Here is a 22,676-nt window from a genome sequence, read left to right as displayed (position 1 = left end):
GTCATAAATATAAAGGGAAGGGTAAACCCCTTTAAAATCCCTCCTGGCCAGAGGAAATCTCCTCTCACCTGTAAAGGGTTAAGAAGCTAAAGGTAACCTCGCTGGCACCTGACCAAAATGACCAATGAGGAGACAAGATACTTTCAAAAGCTGGGAGGAGGGAGAGAAACAAAGGGTCTCAGTCTGTCTATATTCTGTCTTTGCCAGGGATAGACCAGGAATGGAGTCTTAGAACTTTTAGTAAGTAATCTAGCTAGGTACGTGTTAGATTATGATTTCTTTAAATGGCTGAGAAAAGAACTGTGCTGAATAGAATAACTATTTCTGTCTGTGTATCTTTTTTGTAACTTAAGGTTTTGCCTAGAGGGTTTCTCTATGTTTTGAATCTAATTACCCTGTAAGGTATCTACCATCCTGATTTTACAGGGGGGATTTCTTTATTTCTATTTACTTCTATTTTTATTAAAAGTCTTCTTGTAAGAAAACTGAATGCTTTTTCATTGTTCTCAGATCCAAGGGTTTGGGTCTGTGGTCACCTATGCAAATTGGTGAGGCTTTTTATCCAACATTTCCCAGGAAAGGGGAGGTGCAAGTGTTGGGAGGATTGTTCATTGTTCTTAAGATCCAAGGGTCTGGGTCTGTAGTCACCTAGGCAAATTGGTGAGGCTTTTTACCAAACCTTGTCCAGGAAGTGGGTGCAAGGTTTTGGGAAGTATTTTGGGGGGAAAGACGTGTCCAAACAGCTCTTCCCCAGTAACCAGTATTAGTTTGGTGGTGGTAGCGGCCAATCCAAGGACAAAGGGTGGAATATTTTGTACCTTGGGGAAGTTTTGACCTAACCTGGTGAAGATAAGCTTAGGAGGTTTTTCATGCAGGTCCCCACATCTGTACCCTAGAGTTCAGAGTGGGGCAGGAACCTTGACAGGCTGTCTCCAGTATTGCCAACCTCAACAGACCAAAAATCGTAAGACCCCCAGACACGTCTCCCAAAATCAAGAGATTCATTGGCCAAAATTACTTTACTCATAAATTTGCAAGAGTTGGCAAGTCTGTCATCATCACACACATTGAGAGTGGGCCAAGTAAGCTAAAAATCAGAAGACAGATAAAAAAACATGTATTTAATCTTTCAAAAACAAAAGCACAAGTTTGGCTCTTTTTTACTTTTTGGGTTAACAATACTGCAAATGTGTAAAGCTACTTTACAATTTTGAACACCTTTTTCAAGAGAATCAAGGCAAAAATCCACGACATACCTTTAGAGTGATGTGTTTTAAAGGATCGAGATTCAAAGGAGGAGGGAATAATCTTCGATTCTGTTACAGGAATTTTTTCTCTAATGCACTCAGATAACGTTATTTCATGTTGGTCCCCACATAATCCACTTGCCTTTGGAGAGCATTCCACCGTTTTTTCTCCATGATGCAACGCACAAGTTTTTAACTGTGCATCTGCTGAGTTAATTTCTCCTATGTGCCCTGCTTCTTTAACAGGAAGTTCAGTGGCTTGCAATAATACTTGTGTTTGATTAGCAGCAGTATTTTTAGGTAAGGTATTTGATTCAGTACTACAAAAGCTTGTATGATTCACAGGAGATATAACAGCAGACAGGGAAGTACTTTCAACATGATCTATTTTCCTCACATAAGCAACAACAGGACTGAGGAAAATTTGAGAGGTAGAAGTATTATTGTCAAAGTTCTCTGTGTGTGGTGCCGTGTTTCCACTACTGGGCACCACGTCAACTTCTGAGAAAGAATCTTCGGTGAAGGCTAAAAATTCTGAAGGGGTCTGGACTGTGGTGAGGTCTGCAGAAAGTTGTGGTGATTGCAATGAACTTCCTGCACATTCTGTTATCTCAGCAGAACATGATGGAGAGGATTTTACTGTTACAGGGTCGCTTTCAACATATGGTTTAATCTCCAACAAGCATCCAGACTGTTGTACACAGGAAACTGACTGGCTCTGGGGGACTGGCTTTGAAAACCTGTAGTGTGATGAGAAAGATTTCGGGAGAAGTTTCCGTGAGGATTCCTTAATAGATTGTCTACTTTGCTCCTCTATAAAGCCAGAGTCATCGCCCTCATTTTTTCCAGAACGTATGCAATTTATAAAGACATTCTTATTAGTTGATGGCTCTTTCCCCTTTTCAAAGTCCTCCGTCAAAGATCTTGTTATCTTCTTGCTCCGTGAACTGCCGAAACCAACTGAATGCCTCCCTCTGCTTTTAACATGTTCGTCCAAGCTCGGTTTTTGGAAATTGTTGAGAGTTGACTGAACACCATTTGAAATACTTACATTCTGGCTTGCCAATTCAGACTTCTGTTCACTCCCCTTCTTGTTGTGGAAGCTGATGGAAGGAGTGCGGAATATGCTCCTTCGCTTGCCTGTACTACCTGAGCTTGAGTTGGTGCTGGAGGGAGAGGAGCTATGAACACCCACAGTATTAATGGAGGAGGGTGAGGAAGGAAGTGAGTCATGTCTTCGACTAATACTTCTCCTGAATATTGGCAGTCGAGACACAAGAGTCGAACGTCTTGATCCTGAGTCCCCCATCAGGACCTGAAGTGTTCGGGACTCTAGACAGCCAAGACACCAATCTGGAGTGAGGAGGGAAAAAAAAGATATGTTTTAATACGTCAACCTAAATCTTTGGGCAGGCACATTTTTAAATCAATCTGAAGATATGAAAATGTGAATGACATTTTTCATTATAAAAGTCCATTTTAAATACAACTGGAAGTTGATGCATTTATTTTATTCATGGCACTTAGACTAACAATATACAGTTCAATATGCAGTTCTGAAACTCTGGCAATCGAGCAAAACATTAGGATAAATAGTATCAAATAAATAGTATCAATAGTATCCTGAAGGACGACCCATAACTCTCACAAATCCTTGCCTACAGACAGCCCCCCACCCTGAAGCAAATACTCACAAGCAACCACACAATAAAACCACTAACCCAGGAACCTATCCTTGCAACAAAGCCCGTTGCCAACTGTGTCCACATATCTATTCAGGGGACACCATCATAGGGCCTAATCACATCAGCCACACTATCAGAGGCTCGTTCACCTGCACATCTACCAATATGATAGATGCCATCACGTTCCAACAATGCCCCTCTGCCACGTACATTGGTCAAACTGGACAGTCTCTACGTAAAAGAATAAATGGACACAAATCAGACGTCAAGAATTATAACATTCAGAAACCAGTCGGAGAACACTTCAATCTCTCTGGTCACGCGATTACAGACCTAAAGGTCGCAATATTACAACAAAAAGACTTCAAAAACAGACTCCAACAAGAGACTGCTGAATTGGAATTCATTTGCAAACTGGATACAATTAACTTAGGCTTGAATAGAGACTGGGAGTGGATGTGTCATTACACAAAGTAAAACTGTTTCCCCACGTTTATTTCCTCCCCACCCCCCACTGCTCCTCGGACGTTCCTGTTAACTGCTGGAAATGGCCCACCTTGATTATCACTACAAAAGGTTTTCTTTCCCCCCACTCCCCGCCCCCCCGCTCTCCTGCTGGTAATAGCTCATATTGATCACTCTCCTTACAGTGTGTATGATAACACCTATTTTTTCATGTTCTGTGTGTATATAAATCTCCTCACTGTATTTTCCACTGAACGCATCCGATGAAGTGTGCTGTAGCTCACGAAAGTTTATGCTCAAATAAACTGGTTAGTCTCTAAGGTGCCACTAGTACTCCTTTTCTTTTTGCGAATACAGACTAACACGGCTGTTACTCTGAAAAGTATCAAATACCGTAGATATTTTTTAATACTCTGCCCAAACGTTATTTGTTCCTATCACTTTTGCACCATGTCTACTTCCAGATTATAAGCTCTCTGGGAAAAGGATCATGCCTTCTCTGTGGTCTATGAGGGGGCCAAGCATTCTTTTGTCCACCTACAATCTGTAATTTTCAATGGAAACAAAAGAAGTTAAGTGCCCAGTTCACACTAAAGTTCAGTGCGGACTTGGTGCCTAATTCCCTTGGGTTCCTTTGAAAATGAAGGCAAAACTACACCAACTATAAGCTATATGAATAATCTCACAGGAGGGGAAACAACAGATCTCGAGTCAGACAACTTCACGCTCTAACATTACATTCTTCCTAGGCCCTTTTCTAGTCTAGTTTTGTATGGTTAAATATTTATGATTATATTTCTGCATTTATATTCTACAGATTTCCTTTTAATGTTTTACTGAACTCACTTTTGTAAATTACCATTCTCCTTTATATTAAATTACCTTCAAAATTAATAAAAACAATTTTAAGCCAAAAGTGACACCCTGCGATTTTTAGAAATATCTCTGACCTAACGAACAGAAGCAGATCCCGATCAGCAAAGCAGCTGGACTTCAGGAAAATGCAGCTGCAATATAGATATAGGAAGCGTTGTACTATGGATCAGATCCACAAACAGAAAAATAGTGACACAGGTCAAATGGCCATAAGAACAAGCAAGGCTGTAGATCTGACTTTTAGATGAGACTTCAGCTGGAGTTAGGAGCATTCAGCAGCTTTTTAAAAACTCAGGCAATGTATCTTAATTGTTCTCCATGTCCACTGAGGGAAGGACAAGAACTAATGGGATTAGTCTGCAGCAAGGCTGATTTAGTTTAGATATTAGAAGAAACTTTCTAACGTGAAGGGTAATAAGTTCTGGAATACGCTTCCCAGAAAGGTTGTGGAATACGCATCATTGCGGGGTTTTAAGAACAAGTTGGACAAACACCTGTCAGGGATGGTCTACATTTACTTGGTCCTGCCTCAGCACAGGGGGCTGCACTTGATGGCCACTTGAGGTGCCTTCCAGCTCTACATTTCTATGATCCATACAAATTTCTAGATCAAACTGGAAGAAAAAAAAGTAAGGAAGTAAAATTAATTATATTGCCCAAATGCCCTAAAGAAATGCAGTGAGAAGAAAACACATTAAGTGAATAGCCATGAGCAACATGAAAAAAAAAATCAAGGAATAGGAAAACTAAACCAGAAAAAGGTATGTCATACCATAGAAAGAGAATGAATAACAACAAAATAAGTTCATGGAATCTTCTTTGATGACTAGTCTTTGTATTATACTTTCTGCTCCAGCAGAAAAGAGTTGGTAAGGTCACAGTCTGTGTGTGTACACCTAAGCAGACACAATATCAGGATTCACAAAGACCAGAAATCAATAAAGCAATTTTGAAGTTTAAGATGAAAGCCGCATCCTAGGAATGATAGCTAACCTCTCTTCTTTCTTTTTTTTAAATTACATTTGATGACAACATAAGAGTTTGAGGTGGATAGTACTGAGGTTTCAGCTAAAATCAAAACACAAATTTGAATATAATTCTTACTGGAGAGGATTAAGCTATTTTAAAAGGGCTACAGAAAATCAAATGCAAAAAAGTATTTTTGTACATTATTATATAATATCACTTAAGGCCAGGTTACACTGTAGTGTTTCTGTTACTGAGTAAGAATGAAAGAGAGAGAGATACATAGGAAGTTCAGAGATTATGCAGCTATTTGCTTATATTTGAAGAATTCACAGTAATTCACTCTGTCCTGCTTAACCACTGTGCATACTGTTGTCTTCTCCAGAAATACAGAGACAGTATCTAGAGGACAAAATGAGCTTATTTCTTCCAACTGACCTGTGCTCATTAGGCTCAGCTTTACCAGCTGGGCACAATAATTGATAACCATTGCTGGAGGCATTGTAATCTTTCATGGGGTCTATGCATGCTGTTCCTCCCCACCCCTTATAGGAAGAATACAGAAAGGCTGTCGACACTGATTTTTGCTCAGGATGGCAATAGAATTGCTGACATGTAAAATACAAACTAAATCATAACATACAGGTTTCCCAGACACACAGTGATTGACTACAGATCCAACTTCATAAACAATTTTACTACAGCTCTCCAACCAGACAAACACATTCTCTCTCTCACCCTCTCTCTGTCTCTAGTCTACATACACATATACTGTGGCCATATCGTTCCTCCAGGCTGCCTTACAGCGTGGCACACAGTGGCAGTGGCTCTGCCTCTGTTTTCCTCCTGGTCTCCAGCTGACCCACCCATCCTCCTCCATTTTCCAACTCAAGATCACTTAGCCTTATAGCAAAGTCACGCCAGTTCCAACCTTTCCAAGGCACTCAAAGTCCGAACTAAACACACAAAACACACACTCTTCCACCCCTCCTGGGCTGAATTCTCAGCAGACTCTTCACCCCACCCAGGCTCAGCAAAGGAAGGAGAGAGTTAATGCCGATATGCCACCTGGACTGGTGCAAGCCTACGTCTGATAGAAGCAATCTTTCTCACTTCCCATCCCAGCCAGCCTACTTGCCCATGAGAGCTGAAAGTAGTCTATCCCTCCCAGCCAGGGACCAAGAAGCTGTGCTTTTCCTTTCGAGCTCCCCTTTTGAAGCCTGACCTCTACTTCAGGTGTTGTGGGGTGAAGCCCTGGCAGCTCAACTCATTCCTGACTCATGTGGGGTTTGTACATCCCTAGGACAATGTATATTACATACAACATCCACTCATGGCACATCCCCGGCATAATTGCTGCAATCTCTCCTCATCCCCTCCCATTCTCCATTTATTGGAGGAGAGGTGGTATATTTGGAAAACGACATTGATTAGTAGCTGCCTGGGGCCTGGTCACATGCTCTCAAATTTTGCTGTAGCGGTGAAGAGATGATTGGACCAATAGGCTGCTGCTTGAGCTTGGATCTTCATGGACATGAACTTCTCCTGCCCCTAGCGGCATTAGTGACTGCTGCAGGAGCAGGGGGAAAGGTGACCAAAACTGAAGATGCCAGGCCACAGTGAAGGAGTGGTGTGGGTCAGAGCGCTTTCCCTGTTGCCCTCAGGCACTTCTCTGCCTTGTGTGCCCCCCAGCTTTAATAAACACTGCCTGAGATGAGATGCCAGGTGGGATATGGACATAAAATCTGTGTATAGCAGATTTTATCGTATACCTCGCGGTGCGGGAAGGAGGGGGAAAGAGATGAATTGCCAGGGAAAACTGAAAGAAACTAATTGTTTCCTTGGCTCTACTACTCTCAGACCAGGGAGGAACCTACCAAATAGGTCCTTCTGGGAGACCCTCTGGTATTCCTAACCATGCTCGGTAAATAACTGAGAAATTGGAAGCCCTGGAAGCTACCACTTTGCTTCAATTGTTTCCTACTATGAAAGAGTTGCAAGGAAAGGGGTTATTCCTTTGCCTCTAGGATGTTAAAAATTAATGCACTGGAATGGGTTACCTAGAGAGGTGGTGGAATCTCCATCCTTAGAGGTTTTAAGGCCCACCTTGACAAAGTCATGGCTAGGATGATTAAGTTGGTGTTGGTCCTGCTTTGAGCAGGGGGTTGGACTAGATGACCTCCTCAGGTCTCTTCCAACCCTAATCTTCTATGATTCTATGAATACCCCATCAGAAACTCTAATTGAAAGCAAAGAAATGGTGAGCGTTAAGTAATAGTATATGAAAGCTGAATTAGTCAATCACTATCCCTACTTTTGGCCAAAGAAATCAGTTTCACTGTAAGAGCCCTGGACACTTAGAAAATAATGACAAGCATATACAGTTACTAGTTGTTTGTATCCTGAAACAGGCAGCTATAAAAAATAATATATAGCAAATGGAGGAAAGGGAAGTTGATAGTAATGCATATAAATCAGAAGCTAGGAACTGTAGAAAAGTGGTAAGAGAAGCAAAGGGACACAAGGAGAAATCTATGGCCAGCAGAGCTAAGGATAATAAGGAGGAGGCTTTTTTTTGTTGTTGTTTTTTAAAAGTATATTAGGAACAAAATGAATCCTGACAATGGCATTGGTCCGTTACTTGATGGAAATTGCAAATTACCAATAATGCAGAAAAGACAGAAGTGTTAACAGTGACAGTAATTAATCATTGGAACATTTTATCACTGGTTTTACCAGGGATTCTCCATCACTGACATTTTTTAAATCAAGATTGAATGTTTTTTTCCAAAGAATCTGTTCTAGGAATTATTTTGGGGAAGTTCTATGGCCTGTTTAATACAGGAGGTCAGACTAGATGATCACAGTGGTCCATTCTGGCCTTGGAATCTATGAATCTACATTTAAACATTATTGGTTATAGTGATGATTTTACACGTATCTGAAAGCAAATTTCAAATTGATTTCAGTTCACAGTCATGCTAAATTTTTTCTTGAATTTTGCTGTTTATTAAGTGGGATTATGAGTTGCCACACATGTTCTACCGTTAAAAAAACGTGAGATATTCTCTTTTATATTGGACACCTAATCTTCACTTTCAGCATAAATATTGGCACCTGCCATTTTACAACAAAGGAACTTGATGAAGTACAATTCATGTACATACCTCTCCCACACCAAACAGCAGATTGTCCATATCAAATCCCCTCACCCCAAGTAACATTGCTCCTTGTGCAGCCCCAAAATACAGCAACTTAAAAGCTATTAAAGAAACACACACCACACAGAAAAGGTAACTTTGTCAGACAGTTTAAAGCGTATCGTGGAATTTCAGGTGTGTTCTAATGGGCTGCTTATCAGATAAACAAACCAGAATAATTCTAAGAGCCAGTCTTACAAATTCAAACTATGATCTGAATGTGAGGATTCATGCACTTTTTCTTTAAAACTTCAGTAAGAAGCCAGGCAGGTGAGGGGCTAGGGAAGAGTCTAGTCAGAAGCTCTACAGAGGGGCAAAATAACGTTGAGAATACCGTCTTACTTTAAAAAACAAGTTCCTTGTTCGGAAGGAAAAGGAGAACTAATTCTTAACCATTACCACATCAAACTGGCAGCCCTGCAGTATTTTTTCTGCCTAGTATTCCACCTGGGCGCAGGAATCTGCCCACAAAGAACAACTTGTTTGATCAGAGCTTAAACTAACTGGGACCCAAACTATGTGGTGTTTGTCATAGATTGTTTTTTAATTGTCCCTTAAAAAAAAACCAAAAAACTCACTAGGCTTTTTTCTTACATTTCAAAAGCTGTTTGTGTTTTACTAAAGACAATTTATTATGGAATCAACTCTAATCTCATTAATTCTATTGTTCTCAGAAAAATGTTAACGATACCCAAACTATTAATAAAAAGAAAAGGGGTACTCGTGGCACCTTAGAGACTAACAAATTTATTTGAGCATAAGCTTTCGTGAGCTACAGCTCACTTCATCGGATGCATCACGAAAGCTTATGCTCAAATAAATTTGTTAGTCTTTAAGGTGCCACAAGTACTCCTTTTCTTTTTGCGGATACAGACTAACACGGCTGCTACTCTGCAAACTATTAATGTAACACATCTAATTCTTAACATTATTTTTAACTGTACTATTATGTATTGGTACAATTGAAGTGTATTTGTTAAACACATTAATTGCTGTGCTATGATTTTATAAAACTGATTTTGGACAACATTTTCAACAAAGCTTCCATGTTGCTGTTTTTAAGGTGCTATCAATATAGACAATAGAAAAACATGCCAAAGAAAATACAAATAAAATATTTGAAAACCACATTGAATTTCAGAGCAGGATTAATGGGGGATTATCTAATTATCTGCTCTTCCTCATGCACTTGGATGGAGCTCAGAACTACATGGCCCTATGACAAAACCAGTGCAAATGCAAAGGAGAAAAAGTGAACAATAGGTTTTGCCTCTTAGAGAGGAAAAGTCAGTGAGGTAATTGCTTTTACTGGACCAATTTCTCTTTGTGAAAGAGAAAAGCTTTCAAGTTTACACAGAGCTCCCTGTAAGCTAAAAAGCCTGTCTCTCTTTCACCAACAGAAGATGGTGCAATAAAAGATATTACTTCACCTACCTTGTCTCTCTAGTAATCTGGGACCAACGCAGCACTTATTATTCCAGCACACAGAGAGCCATAAGGACTCTACCCGGCCAACCAATGGCTTGTCCACACAGGGCATTCGTCTGCACCAGAGGGATGTAAATTCCAGTGTTCACTAGCGTGTTGCACACTAACTGGCCCCTGTGGACGCTGTGGGCACACCCTAAAAGGTCCCTAGTGCACATTAAGGTAGTCCCAAAACAGTACTACATTAACGTGCAGCAGGGAATTTTTAGTGTGTGCTAGCAGAGTCTGCATGGGCTAGCTAATGTACAGCACACTAATGAGCATTAGAATTTACAGCCCTCTGATGAAGACTAATGCACCATGCAGACAAGCCCTTATGTCCCGATCATGCAAATAGAGGTCTTGTCACATACAGAAGGTGCACCAGTTTAATTTAATTTGGGGTTTAATTGGTCTAGTTAAATTGAAGTGTGTGAACACCAGTATAAATCAGACTTATTTTAGTTTAGTTTACATTAAGTCAACTCAGTCTTTATAATAAGATCCCATGACTGTCACTCAGAGTCGCTCTGGAACCTATTATGTCTGTTGAGTCAGTGTGAACCAACAGAAACAGCTACAAGCATGATTAAGAGCTCTTCTTGTTCAGCATATCACCAGGCTGAATCATTACTGGGATTCACAGTCTGCTACCATCCCATTTTTAAGTAGTCAACCATTTTTACTTTATGAATTGCACCCATGCAGGAGCATGGGCTTTCAGCTACAGTAAGCCATTTAGCTATGCCATGCCAAGAGTCCTAGATCATTATGATAGCTAAGGTAACACAACCAATCGCCACCCTTACTCTACAGCTAATTTGCATGCGACAATTTCATTGGCTGTATGAGGAAGACTGCACAGATGGTGGATTACTTGACCCCACTGCCACAGTTCTTCAAAGCTACCCCACTAGCACACACAATAACTTCCAACACAGAGCTGCTCACAATAGCGCATACACCCTCATTCACCAACCGCACAAGTCAACACAACTCTCCCAGGACTGTCACTCTGAAGCCTTGAATGTCTGTTGAGTCAGTGTGAAGTGTTGGACATAGCTACAAGCATGGTGGAGGGCTCTTTTGTTGTGAGAACCAGATGCAACATCCAAGTCTGAACCTCTGTGGAGGTTGTATGGATGTTTATCATATCCAACAATGCCATCAAGACATCATGTGTGTCCTCTTGTGGTTATACAGTCCAATCCATGAGAAGCAAGATCATGAAAAAGTAACACACAGGAATGTGCAGGCTTCCACTGAAGACTCACCATGAAGCTTGGCCTTTTTTCTTCCATTTTTCATGTCTGTCTTCCTCAAAGTGTTTACAACCTTAGTCGATAGCTGCTATCCATTCACATCTGTCCATGGCTATGTCTTCAAAGTTATCAATATTTTTGCTGCATGAGGTGAGAACCTCCTTAAGGATGTCTATGAAGTGTTTTGGTTGACCACCCTTCCTATGCTTTCCAAAAAGTGCTGGTAATAAGAAGCTCATGGTAATAATTGTGCTGGTAATAAGAAGCTCATGCTCAGCACACTTGCTGAGTAGTAGACGACCAGTGCTATTCATTTTTCCAACTCCACTGCTCTTCATTACTTTTTCCAAGTTTCAGCTTGCCATAGAAAACCTTTTTAGGAAGTCTATCATCGTCTATTCTGATAACACGACCTGTCCATTTAAGCTCAGCTTTGATAATCATCGCCTTGGTGTTGGCTGTTTTTGCTCTTTCAAGGATGTTAGTATTTGAGAAGACAGTCTCACCAGTGGAATTTCAGAACAGAGTAGAGAAAAAGCTTGTGAAGTTTTTCAAATTGCTTAATATGTCAACAGTAAAGTGTCCAGGTTTCACACCCGTAAAAGGATGCTTTCATTGTATATCATCAGTTTTGTTGACTGTTTGATAGTGTGCTGCTTAAATATCCTATGGTGAACTCTTCCAAAGGCCTGGTTTGCTTTTCGTATTGTATTTGATATTTCTTGATCCAGGGAACCATCACTTGAGATGCTACTGCCAAGGTATGTAAAGTGACTGATACTCTTTAGTTCTATACCATCGATGGTGATGTCAAGCTCAGTGGTAATGGTTGATCGAGCCGGTTGGAAGAGGACTTCAGTTTTTTTCCAGGCTGATGGGGAGTCCAAACTGTTCAATTGCCTCTGAACATCTGTCAAGGATAAGCTGTAAGTCACTTTCACTATGACTAAGTGAATATGAGTTCCTCAAGAACTTTTGTTTTTGAAGTAAGCCTTCGGAGACTAAAAAGTTTGCCATCACTTCAGTACCTTATGTCGATTCCCTTTTGAATGTCATATGTTGCGTAATTCAGAATACCTGAAAAGAGGAGACCAAAAAGGGAAGATGCCAACACATGGCCTTTTTCACCCCATCAGATATAGGAAATGGTTTAAGAAGGCCACCATCTGAGACTACTTGACTTCTCATGTCTTCAGGGAACTCACATGACGTTAACCAATTTGGTGGGGCAGCCAAACTTCTCTAGAATTTTCCAGAGACCATTCCTGCTCACAGTGTTACACACTTTTTAGATCAAAGATGACAGCGTACAATTCCATGTTTTTTGCCCCCAGTACATTTTTCCTGAATCTGTCTCACAATCAAAATTGTGTCTGTGGTGCTCTGACCGAATCTAAAGCCACATTGAATCTCTGGTAGAAAGTTCTTTGATTCTGTTCGGACAAGCAAATTGAGCAAAATATGGGCAAAATTTTTACCACACATAGATAGCAGGGAGATACTCCGGTAGTTATCATAGTCAGATTTGTTGTCTTTATTTAACTACAGTTGCATCCTTGTAGTCCAAAGGAATTTTCTTTGCTTCCCCTATCCTTAATCATTTAATGTAGTTCGGTCACAGTTTTGGGGCCTGCAAGTTTAAAGATTTCAGCTGGTATACGGTCTTTGCCTGGTCATTTTCCTGATTTTCTTTGTTAACTTTTTGCACTTCCTCAAAAGTAGCCAGCTGAGCCATTTCTTTGTATATGGGGTACTGTATCAGTTCTTTTAGCACCTGTGGGTTGACAATAGAGGGATGGTTAAGTAGCTCAGTGATGCCTCTCTTTTCCTCCATTAAGGTAAATCCATCTCAACTCATTAGTGGAGCTGGTCCAGATTTCAAAGGACTATAAATGGACTTCAGGGAATCATAAAACATCCTTGTATTGTTAGTATCAATATAATACTTCATTTCTTCTGCTTTCTTTTCCCACCAGTTATGCTGTGGGACACAATGCAGCCTTTGAATCTTGGCTTGCAGGTTGTTGAATTTCTCTCTCTTTGATGTTGATTCTTTGTCATTTTGCCAAGACATAAACACATCTTTCTTTTCCTTGAGCATCTTCTATGATTTCATCATCATTTTCATCAAACTAATCCTCGTCCCAACTTTGGTTTCTATCTACAGTGTCTTCTAAGTCTTGAACAACAGCAAATTTGAATATATTCCACTTTAGGAGTGCATTATGGGGTGATGTAATGCTATCCAATTTTTCCTCTATATTCTCCCCTCGTTTTGATGAAGAAACAAATACCTTTGCTTTGTTCAGTTTCAGTTTAACCCGTTCAACATTATTTTGCAGAGGGGCAACAGCATGTAAATTAAAAATAGCTCTGATCTTCCGTTGGTCAGTCCAACAGTTTGCCCTTTGCATTGCTCTGATGATCTTCAAGTCACTGATGTTCCTTTGCCCGTAAAATGACATAGGCAATCAGGTGCCAGTGCTTAGATCTTATATGCATCCAAGAGGTTTTATATTTATCAGCTTGTGTAAAGATTGTGCTGGTAATAAGAAGCTCATGCTCAGCTCACTTGCTGAGTAGTAGATGACCAGCGCTCTTCATTTTTCCGACTCCACTGCTCTTCATTACTCCACTACAAGCTCACTCTGTTTTCCAACTCTGTCATTAAAATTTCCCAGAAGTCTGAGTTTGTCTTCACTGGGTATAGATGTAATTATATCATCCAAATCAGAATAGAATTGATCTTTTGTTTCTTCTCTACTGTTCATGGTTGGAGCATAAGCAGCATGTTGCAGTTGCAAGGTGACCATTGATCAGAGAAGGCGGGAGTAACAGACACATGGGGTAACAGGTGGTTGTGCCTCCAATCAAGGGGCAGCTCTGTGAACAAACTTTGGGGAAAATGTACAAACAGCAACACTTCTCACTACAACACATCACATGGAAACAAGAGCCCATTTTCAGCTTCTTCTCCTTTTAAACACACGATTATGAATTACATCTGTTTGACAGCACAGGCTTTCTGCTATTATTAAGTAAATATTTCCTAATTAACTTAAACTGACATATGCCAGTTTAAGCCAAGACAAGTACCCACATAGCCTTTTGCATTGTTTAATTACATCAGTTTTACAGACTAAGTTAAACTAGTGCAACTTGCTGGCTAGCCCAGAATGACTATGTGCATGAGCAGCCCCCACTGAGCTCAGTGGGAGTACTGACATACACAGGTGTTTACAGAAGTAGACTGTAGAACTTTAACCATTTAATTAAAAGGGGCAAAATGTTTTATTGTGCTTGGTATACTATCAAAAAGAACCCAACCACCAGACTTCCTCCTGTGAAAACCTAGTGCAGAGTGTATTCAACAAAGAACTGTATCTCTTGCTAGTGCTTTTAAACCCCAGTAGATGGAGTACTGGATCTAATCTTTTTTTGCAGCTAAATATGGAAACACAACAATCAGTGTCTTTTACGCTTATTATGGCCTTTGGAATCAATTTTAGGATCTGGATTTATACAGAATATTTCACATCATCACAACTATGTTTACATACTAAAATTTGCAACATGCTCACTCTACTCTAAAGTTTAAGGTCACAAACACCACAAATTCTCCCTTTATAACAACCAAAGCATTACCAAATCTTGCCATTTAATCATGAGACTCGTGATAAGTGGTGCTTTTCTTCATACTATCTGGTGTTTTCTATATACTATACAATATATGTGAGACTAATGTAAATAACAAATTATAAACAGAGGGCAAACTTATATCCTCACTTGATGTATCATGCATGTAACAAAGTAAGCAGCGATCACTATGTGATACAAGATCTGTAGATGCTGGATGCTGGGATGGGAAGCTCTGCTTGTCTCCCACAAAACACCTCCCCCCCCATCACATGTTATTTATTCCTTCTTACCTATAATCATGTTACAATTTACAGAAAACACTCAAAGAAAACCCAATGGATAAATTAAAGTATTTCAAAACATTCAAGTCATGCTGCAAAACAAGATTCCCAAGACACTGATCTTGTCTGCCCATGAAGGTGCAATGGCTACAGTGCCCATGTAGTACCCCCACAGACTTAAATGGGCCCCCACATAGTTTGTATCTCAAAACAAAAGTTGCAGGATCAGGGCTTAGGTCCATAACATCTGTCGTGCTTGCAACTTATTACTTATACCCACACTCGCTCCTAGAAACCAGGGACACGTTGTTCTGGGCACTGTACACAAAGACAGTCCCTGCCCCAGATTCAGTAATGTACCTGAGTATGCTGGCCATTTTTTTTTAAACTAAAAACAAAAGTAATAGTTCCTCCAAATATTAAAAAGCTTAATAATTTTAACAACAACAGATGGTCTCATTAACAACTGACGTTGTAATACATCGTTGGAGGTATCAGTAAAGTGAAATTACTTTACACCTACTGGATAGATTCACTAATTGTAAAAGGCAATTGCTGTAACTGAGAATTTGTTGGTTTTTTTGCCAGCGAGAAGAGTGAGATTCCCTCCCAGTAGAAAAGCTTTCTTTTTGGTTGTGAACACCAGCTGTACTTTTTTTTTTTTTTTTTAAATGGACGGTACAATATATGAAAGAGCTCACGAATTTCAGTCATGTGGAATAGTGGCAGCCAGGACATTCTTCTCTACACTGAAATTGTTTAAACTATTCTCACAATAGGATTATCTGGAGTTTAATTTGTTTACTCTTTATACTTGCACTTCTACAGAAGAGTCGTGTACTCAATACAGGCTGCCAGGCAGGCAGACACACACAGAGGTAAATATGCGTGCATATGTGCATACACTGAAAACTGTTTTTGCAAAATACATTTTGCTCATTTGAAAAGCAAAAAGACACTGAACCCCAGCTTCCCAGTTTCTAAAGACATGAAGGTGACATTTCCTTCAGCGTTCTCCTTCCTTTCCAAGGCACTCAGAATTTCACTTTCTGCTTCTTTCTCCTCTTGAGCACCTCCCGCCCCCTAGACAGACCACTTGCTTTTCTCATGACCCTCCCCCTTTTTCTCCTCTTGCTAGTAACAGTGTCTTCTTTAGTGCCACTCCCAATCCCCAGATCAGACACCCTGCTAATTTACAGGAAACTGCTGCCCATTTGCTGTTTTAAAAAATCAGTACACCTGCACAGTCCACGCAACATTTCAGCTGGAGTGACCATACTCTCAGACTGTGTGTACTGTACTGTATTTAACTTGTGCAGTTAGTCTAAGTTCTATAGGAAAGGGACCTGTTATTTGCTCATTGCATTCACCCATTGTATGTTGCTCACAGACTTTAAGGCCAGAAGGGACCACCATGACAATCTAGTCTGACCTCCTGCACATTGCAGGACACAGCACCTCACCCATCTTCTCCTGTAATAGACCCCCTAACCTCTGGCTGAGTTACTGAAGCCCTTAAATCATGATTTAAAGACTTCAAGCTACAGAGAATCCACCATTTACTCTAGTTCAAATCAGCAAGTGACCCATGCCCCATGCTGCAGAGGGAGGCAACTCTGCCAATCTGACCTGGGGGAAAATTCCTTCCCAACCTCAGATAAGGCAATCAGTTAGACTCTGAGCACGTGGGGAAGACTCACCCGCCAGACACCTGGAAAATTATTCACTGTGGTAACTCAGAGCCCTCTCCATCTAGTGTCCCACCAGTGGCCTTTGGAGATATTTGCTGCTAGCAGTTGCGGATGGGCCATATGCCAGAAGGCAATCTCATTTTACCATCCCCCCCCATAAACGTATCAAGCTCAGTCTTGAAAAAAGTTAGGTTTTTTGCACCCACTGCTCCAGAGGCTGTTCCAGAACTTTACTCTTGTAGTTAGAAACCTTCATCTAATTTCAACCTACATTTCTTGATGGCTAGTTTATATCCATTTGTTTTTGTGGCACTTAACTTCAATAACTCCTCTCCCTCCCTGGTGTTTATACCTCTGATGTATTTATAGACAGCAATCATATCTCTCCATAGCCTTTGTTTGGTTAGGCTAAACAAACCAAGTTCCTCAAGTCTCCTTTCCTAAGGGAGGTTTTCCATTCCTCTGGTCATACTAGTAGCCTTTCTCGGCACCTGTTCCAGTTTGAATTCCTCTTTCTTAAGCATGGGAGACCAGAGCTGCACACAGTATTGCAGATGAGATCTCACCAATGCCTTTTATAACAGTCCTAACGCTTCCCTATTTCTGCTAGAAATACCTTGCCTGATGCATCCTAGCATTGCATTGTCACGACTGCATCACATTGGCGCCTCATAGTCATTCCGTCATTGACCAATACACCCAGGTCTTTCTCGTCTTCTGTCGCTTCCAATTGTTATGTCCCCAGCTTATAACAAAAAGACCAATCTTTGAGGAACTTCACTAGTAACAGCCTTCCTGGCTGACTGTATGGCCCAGTGTCATCTCCCCTTTCACCAGTTCCTTGACTACCTTTCAATTTTCATATTAACCATCATCTTCTCCAATTTAACTAATAATTTCCCATGCAAAATTATATCAAATGCCTTACTGAAATCCAGTTAGATTAGATCTACTGCATTTCTTTTGTCTAAAAAATTAGTTATCTTCTCAAAGAAAGAGACCAAGTTGGTCTGCAATGATTTACCTTTTGTAAAACCATGTTGTATTTTATCCCAATGACTGTTTACCTCCATGTCCTTAACTTTCTTTTTCAAAAATGTGTTCCAAGACCTTGCATACAACTCAGGTCAAACTAACAGGCCTGTAGTTTCCTAGATCACTTTCCTTCCCCTTTCTTAAAAATAGCTACTGTATTTGCAATTCTCCAGTCACAGGGCACAACCCCCAAGTTTATGATTTCATTAAAAATCCTTACTATTGGGCTTTCAGTTTCGTGTAGCAGTTCCTTCAATACTCTAGCTGTGAACACTTACAGCACAATATGGGAATAATACGCATACCTGCTCTTTTGTAAAGCGCTTTGAGATCTACTGATGAAAAGAGTGATATAAGAGGAAGTTGTTATTATAGAAACAATTCAGTCGATAATCCATCAACGGTGACATGGTGTGAAAAATTTTCTTCATAGAAATGCTAATACAATCTAGCTGTATAAGTTATGCTTTCAGAAAATAAGGAAGGATGGAAGCGGCTTAATTTTCATCTAAAAACACACCTTACTAATTGCATACTCCCATTTTGACTGATCAAGTGCAAATTTAAGACAGCTGTTCTACAAGCACAAGCACTATTCCCAGTGCTCAGATTAAATTTAAACTACAAGCATTCTTTTGACTTTAAATTGTCCAAAAGGCAAATGTTCACATCGAGTAGGTTTTAGGTGATTCATTCTTTATTAATTATCACTGGATCTCCAAATTCTTCTCATTTACCAGTTGAATTATACGAAATTACAAGGGAAAGCAAAGAATGAGATCTCCTGAAACCTACAGGCTAAAATTCTTTGATATTACAATTAGATTTTAAAACCTGCACTCTCTTTCATTTTCACGGTATCTCAAAGAACATTAGAATAATGAGTTAGACACAGGTAGAACTGTGACTCTAGTCAAAAGGAACAGACCTTATGTTCTCAGCATCAACTCACTCAGTAGAAATAATGTGGAACTTTCATTTGCAAGGACCGTTAGCCATGACAAAGAGGCTAGTTTATACTTAAAAGTTCCTGGTGATTTTCAAGCTCCATCTGTCCAGCTATCAGACACAAATGGAAGGGAACAGGACAGGATCCCTGCCCTGCAATAAAATAATAGTTATGAATCCAAATCCTGTTGTGACCCTTTTTTGAGCAGAGGGTAAATTGCTACTAACTGCACACCAGAAAAGGGAAGGCCCAGTTTGCACCCTATGATAAGGAATTTCATAAATACTAAAGTTACAGTTATATAAAATTACCTAGAAAGATAAGACCAAAAATGTCCAGGGACGGTTGTAGTCTGTTTTGTGACCAAATGGCCACATCCTGCCTTCTACCTTCTCCTCTTCCTGTTCCCACATGTGCATAAAAAAGCACAAACCACTAATTTCCTTTATAGGGAATGGAGAAAGGAAATAGACTGCAGAAGGCACATATGCGAAACTTACAGAACTTCACAAACACTGTGGGGTAATTCCCGATGTGGGGCTGCTGAGTGAGCACCTCTGATAGACTGGGGGAGTGGCAGCCAGGAGACAATAATTCTGAGCACTGCACAGCTCCAGTGGACCAAAGCCCACTGTGCTGATGATGCAGATGCTGGGTTTTTTAAACTGGCTATAGACAGCAGAAATTGCTGTCCACTCAACCAACACTAAGAAAAATAATATCACTTGGACTCTGAATCGGAGACTAGAAAGCCACTGACCCAGCTCATCAGGCAGGTAACTCACAGGACCTGCAGGTTGGGGGACAGCTTCAGAAGACAGGGGGCAGCGCACACCCAAGTGGGCCCCTCCTTTCCCAGGGGCTTTCTGCCCCTCATGGGCCAGCCACAGGGAAATGGGAACCAGTTGGTGCCTCGCTCCCTTCCCCCACCACCCCATTAATTTAAACATTTGACTGGGACTTTTGGAGCCTCTTGCTCCACTTTAGCTGGCTCCCACCCTCCCTGCCTTCAGTAGTAGTGTAGGAGCTGTATTTTTAGGGTGCTGCAGTTCTGACTATTTTTGAATCAGAAAGGAATTTTCCTCATTGGGGCCAAATTGGCAGAGTCCTGGTGGTTTTCCCCCCACTTTCCTCTCACCATGCTGGAAACAGAGTTCTGTTAAATAAGACTACAATTTAAAAATGATTATTAGTAACTGTTTAGTTCATCACAGTTTGTGGCCATTGTCCAGTGCAAATAAAAGGCCTAAAGGACCCCCTCCCAGAAGTAAATGAGACCTAGGATTTTGCTGGTGGACGTTGTGCCGGTGAGATACAGGGGCACCTGAAGTCTGTGGAGATTGAGAGGTCCGTCTTTGGTACCTTCTGTCCACCTCACAGGGAGGAGGATTCAGCAGAATGAGCTGAATCCTAGGGACAGACTGAGGAATGACTACCTTGAGTTATGGATTTTATGATGGAAGCCCTGTAACCCAGCACTGGACCTTCTTAAATGCCTGACATACGGAGACACAGGGTAGAAACAACCCCCCGCTGCAGTGTTACATTAAAAAAAAAAACACACCCTGTGGCTTAAATCCATCCCTGTGTCTATCCTCATTCACCTGTGTGTCCTGATTAATTTGGACCTAAACATGGCTGCCTTGGATTGTATGCACTAACTTATTTACAGATGTACAACTTCTAAGAGCTCAGCTCTTTATCTTTATGTACACAACACTGGGCTGATCTAAGCTGATGTCTTTGCTTACTTCACTGTGTGCTGAAAATAATTAAAATTATCCGAGAGGAAAAAGTGACCTAGAAAGGATCATTTTTCTTCACACACAAAAAACACGTGTAATGTGCCCACTGATTCACGTGCCTGAGTCCATTTCTGGCCCTTGCCTCTGGGAACAAGTTATTGTTCGAAACACAGAACTCCTAAGTAATGCATTTCCCCTGATCAACATGGGCTGCTGCTGTCCATAAAGGCTTTCCCTTGGAAAGAGGACACATCTTTCCCTTAAATCCCCAGTCAAGTCATGTGACAGGCACATAGCCCTAAATCCTCTCCCAACTGTTTAACCCCATCACACCTTTTCAAATACCACCTCTATCCGTACCTTCCTTCAATCTTGTCAAGTTTCACATCTCCAGATAACTTCTGAGACATCTCCCCTCAGCTGTCCCAACACCATGTCAGATACAGTCTTAGTAAAACTGGATATATTTCCTCTTAAACCCTCTTGCTGGCTCCCTTCTCCATCACCATAAACTACCCATCTTCATGACTCACAACTTCAGTGTCATCATATATTTGTCTTTGTCCTTTGCCCCTCAAGCTTTCTGTCTCTTTTCAAAAGAGGCCTGCTGCTTCTCACTCTGGCGTGTTGCCCACTGCTGTAGCGGTGCATATGTCAGCACAGCAGCCACAAAAGACATGGGTTCCATTACTGTATCTGCTACAGACTTCTATCACAGAGGGACAGATCCTCAGCTGGTTTAGTTTAGTTTAGCTCCACTGAATTCAATACATTGTTTTAGACCAAAGAGCTGGCCCTTCCCCTCCTTTTTGCCCCGGTCACCTGTAAACAGGTCATGGTCATTTTTCCCTCACCTTTGTAAGTGCATTACTTGAATATACAGGATCTGACCGTGTAACTGTTCTGTCTGTGGACCATCCATTTAAGTGAGTGGAAGTTTTTTTGTGCAGAGCAACTTTAGAATCCAACCCAGAGTAGAAATGGATCAAAACACAAATCAGTAATTCCCTAACAAAACAGTCATTCAGTTTTGGTACAAAGGGTTAGCCAATGGTAATTTTCCAGAAAATCCAAATAAATAATATGCTTTTAAAAGGAAATAAAAGTCAACGGGTTCAGTAGTATTAATGATAGCAAAGCATGAAAGGTTTGGTTAACATTTTCAAACTAAGTATTCGATTAGTACGTCACTGTAGCACCTTCTGACTGTATTCCCATAATAATAATTTGTCATCAGCAGCATGAGTATCAACAACACAGTCAAGTCCCTTCTATTGTACTCCAAATTTCCCCAAGTTTAACAGAGGATGGCTCCTATCTAACATCTTAAAAGAAAATGCCTACATAAAACCTATCACTGCATAATGAACTAGAAGTTGTAATTATGACATATCTGCTGTTTCCCAGACTGAATCTTCTAAGCACATTACTTGCTGTACACTGAACTCTCATGGAACAAGACTATGTGATTGGTGTTCTCCGAAGATGTGTTTCTGATGAGGCTACATTTTAAATACATGAGAAATCATTTTAATTCTCAGTACTGGGTAAACATATGATATTTAACTGAAGGCTAATTGCTTTATTTTCTTTATATGTTTATCTACTCCACTGGACAGCAATTTCAAATGAAGAATATATCTATCAGGAGAAATTGTACATTTGACATGATCTAGCTAAAGAGCTCTCTGAAATCTTCAGCATGAGTAAAAGCAATTCCCCTTCTGGTTCACTGAAAATATAATCATCTCTAAACTAGTATTATTACATCCATTTCATCTCCTCCTCTTACTAATAAAAACAATGGAACAGAAGAGTACTCCACTTGGAAATTCTCAAGGCAATTGACAATATTTACATTCTCAAATTCTAGCAATAAAAAGTTAGCCTACCAATAGCTTCATCAAGCATTGAGACAGGGACTTTTGCAGCTGTGTCTATCTCTTTATGGGTAGAAAATACCTTATACTGAACTTTAGATAGCATTTGTGCCACAGCTCACAGGTTGAATATTTGGACCTCTTTTTGAAAGTGGTTAAACCAAAGCAAAAAGGAGCTAAGGAAAATACCTTATGCCACACAGCAAGTCAGTGACAAAACTGGGATGGGAAGAAAGAATCTGGTTTCCAGGCCCCCATACTGCCTGAGTAAGATTTAAGAGCTTGGAC

The 22,676-nt window shown here is 40.5% G+C and overlaps 1 protein-coding gene across 15 annotated transcripts in view; it reads right to left on the bottom strand.

The window, feature by feature from the left end:
• Nucleotides 1-22,676, bottom strand: part of CCSER1 (coiled-coil serine rich protein 1) — a 1,152,782-nt gene that overhangs the window by 972,069 nt on the left and 158,037 nt on the right. For all 15 annotated transcript variants that reach the window (XR_006290310.1, XM_043545151.1, XM_043545153.1 and 12 more), the window contains one exon: nucleotides 1,257-2,600. Coding sequence is in view for 14 of the 15 variants with exons in the window: in XM_043545151.1 (XP_043401086.1) it covers nucleotides 1,257-2,556 (1,300 nt within the window). In the remaining variant the exon portion in view is untranslated. The remainder of the gene's footprint in view (nucleotides 1-1,256; nucleotides 2,601-22,676) is intronic.

Source organism: Chelonia mydas, chromosome 4, assembly GCF_015237465.2.
Source record: "Chelonia mydas isolate rCheMyd1 chromosome 4, rCheMyd1.pri.v2, whole genome shotgun sequence".
NCBI classification, from domain to species: Eukaryota; Metazoa; Chordata; order Testudines; family Cheloniidae; genus Chelonia; species Chelonia mydas.
Note: the sequence above shows the minus strand (reverse complement) of the source record. Positions and strands in the feature narration are given on the sequence as shown.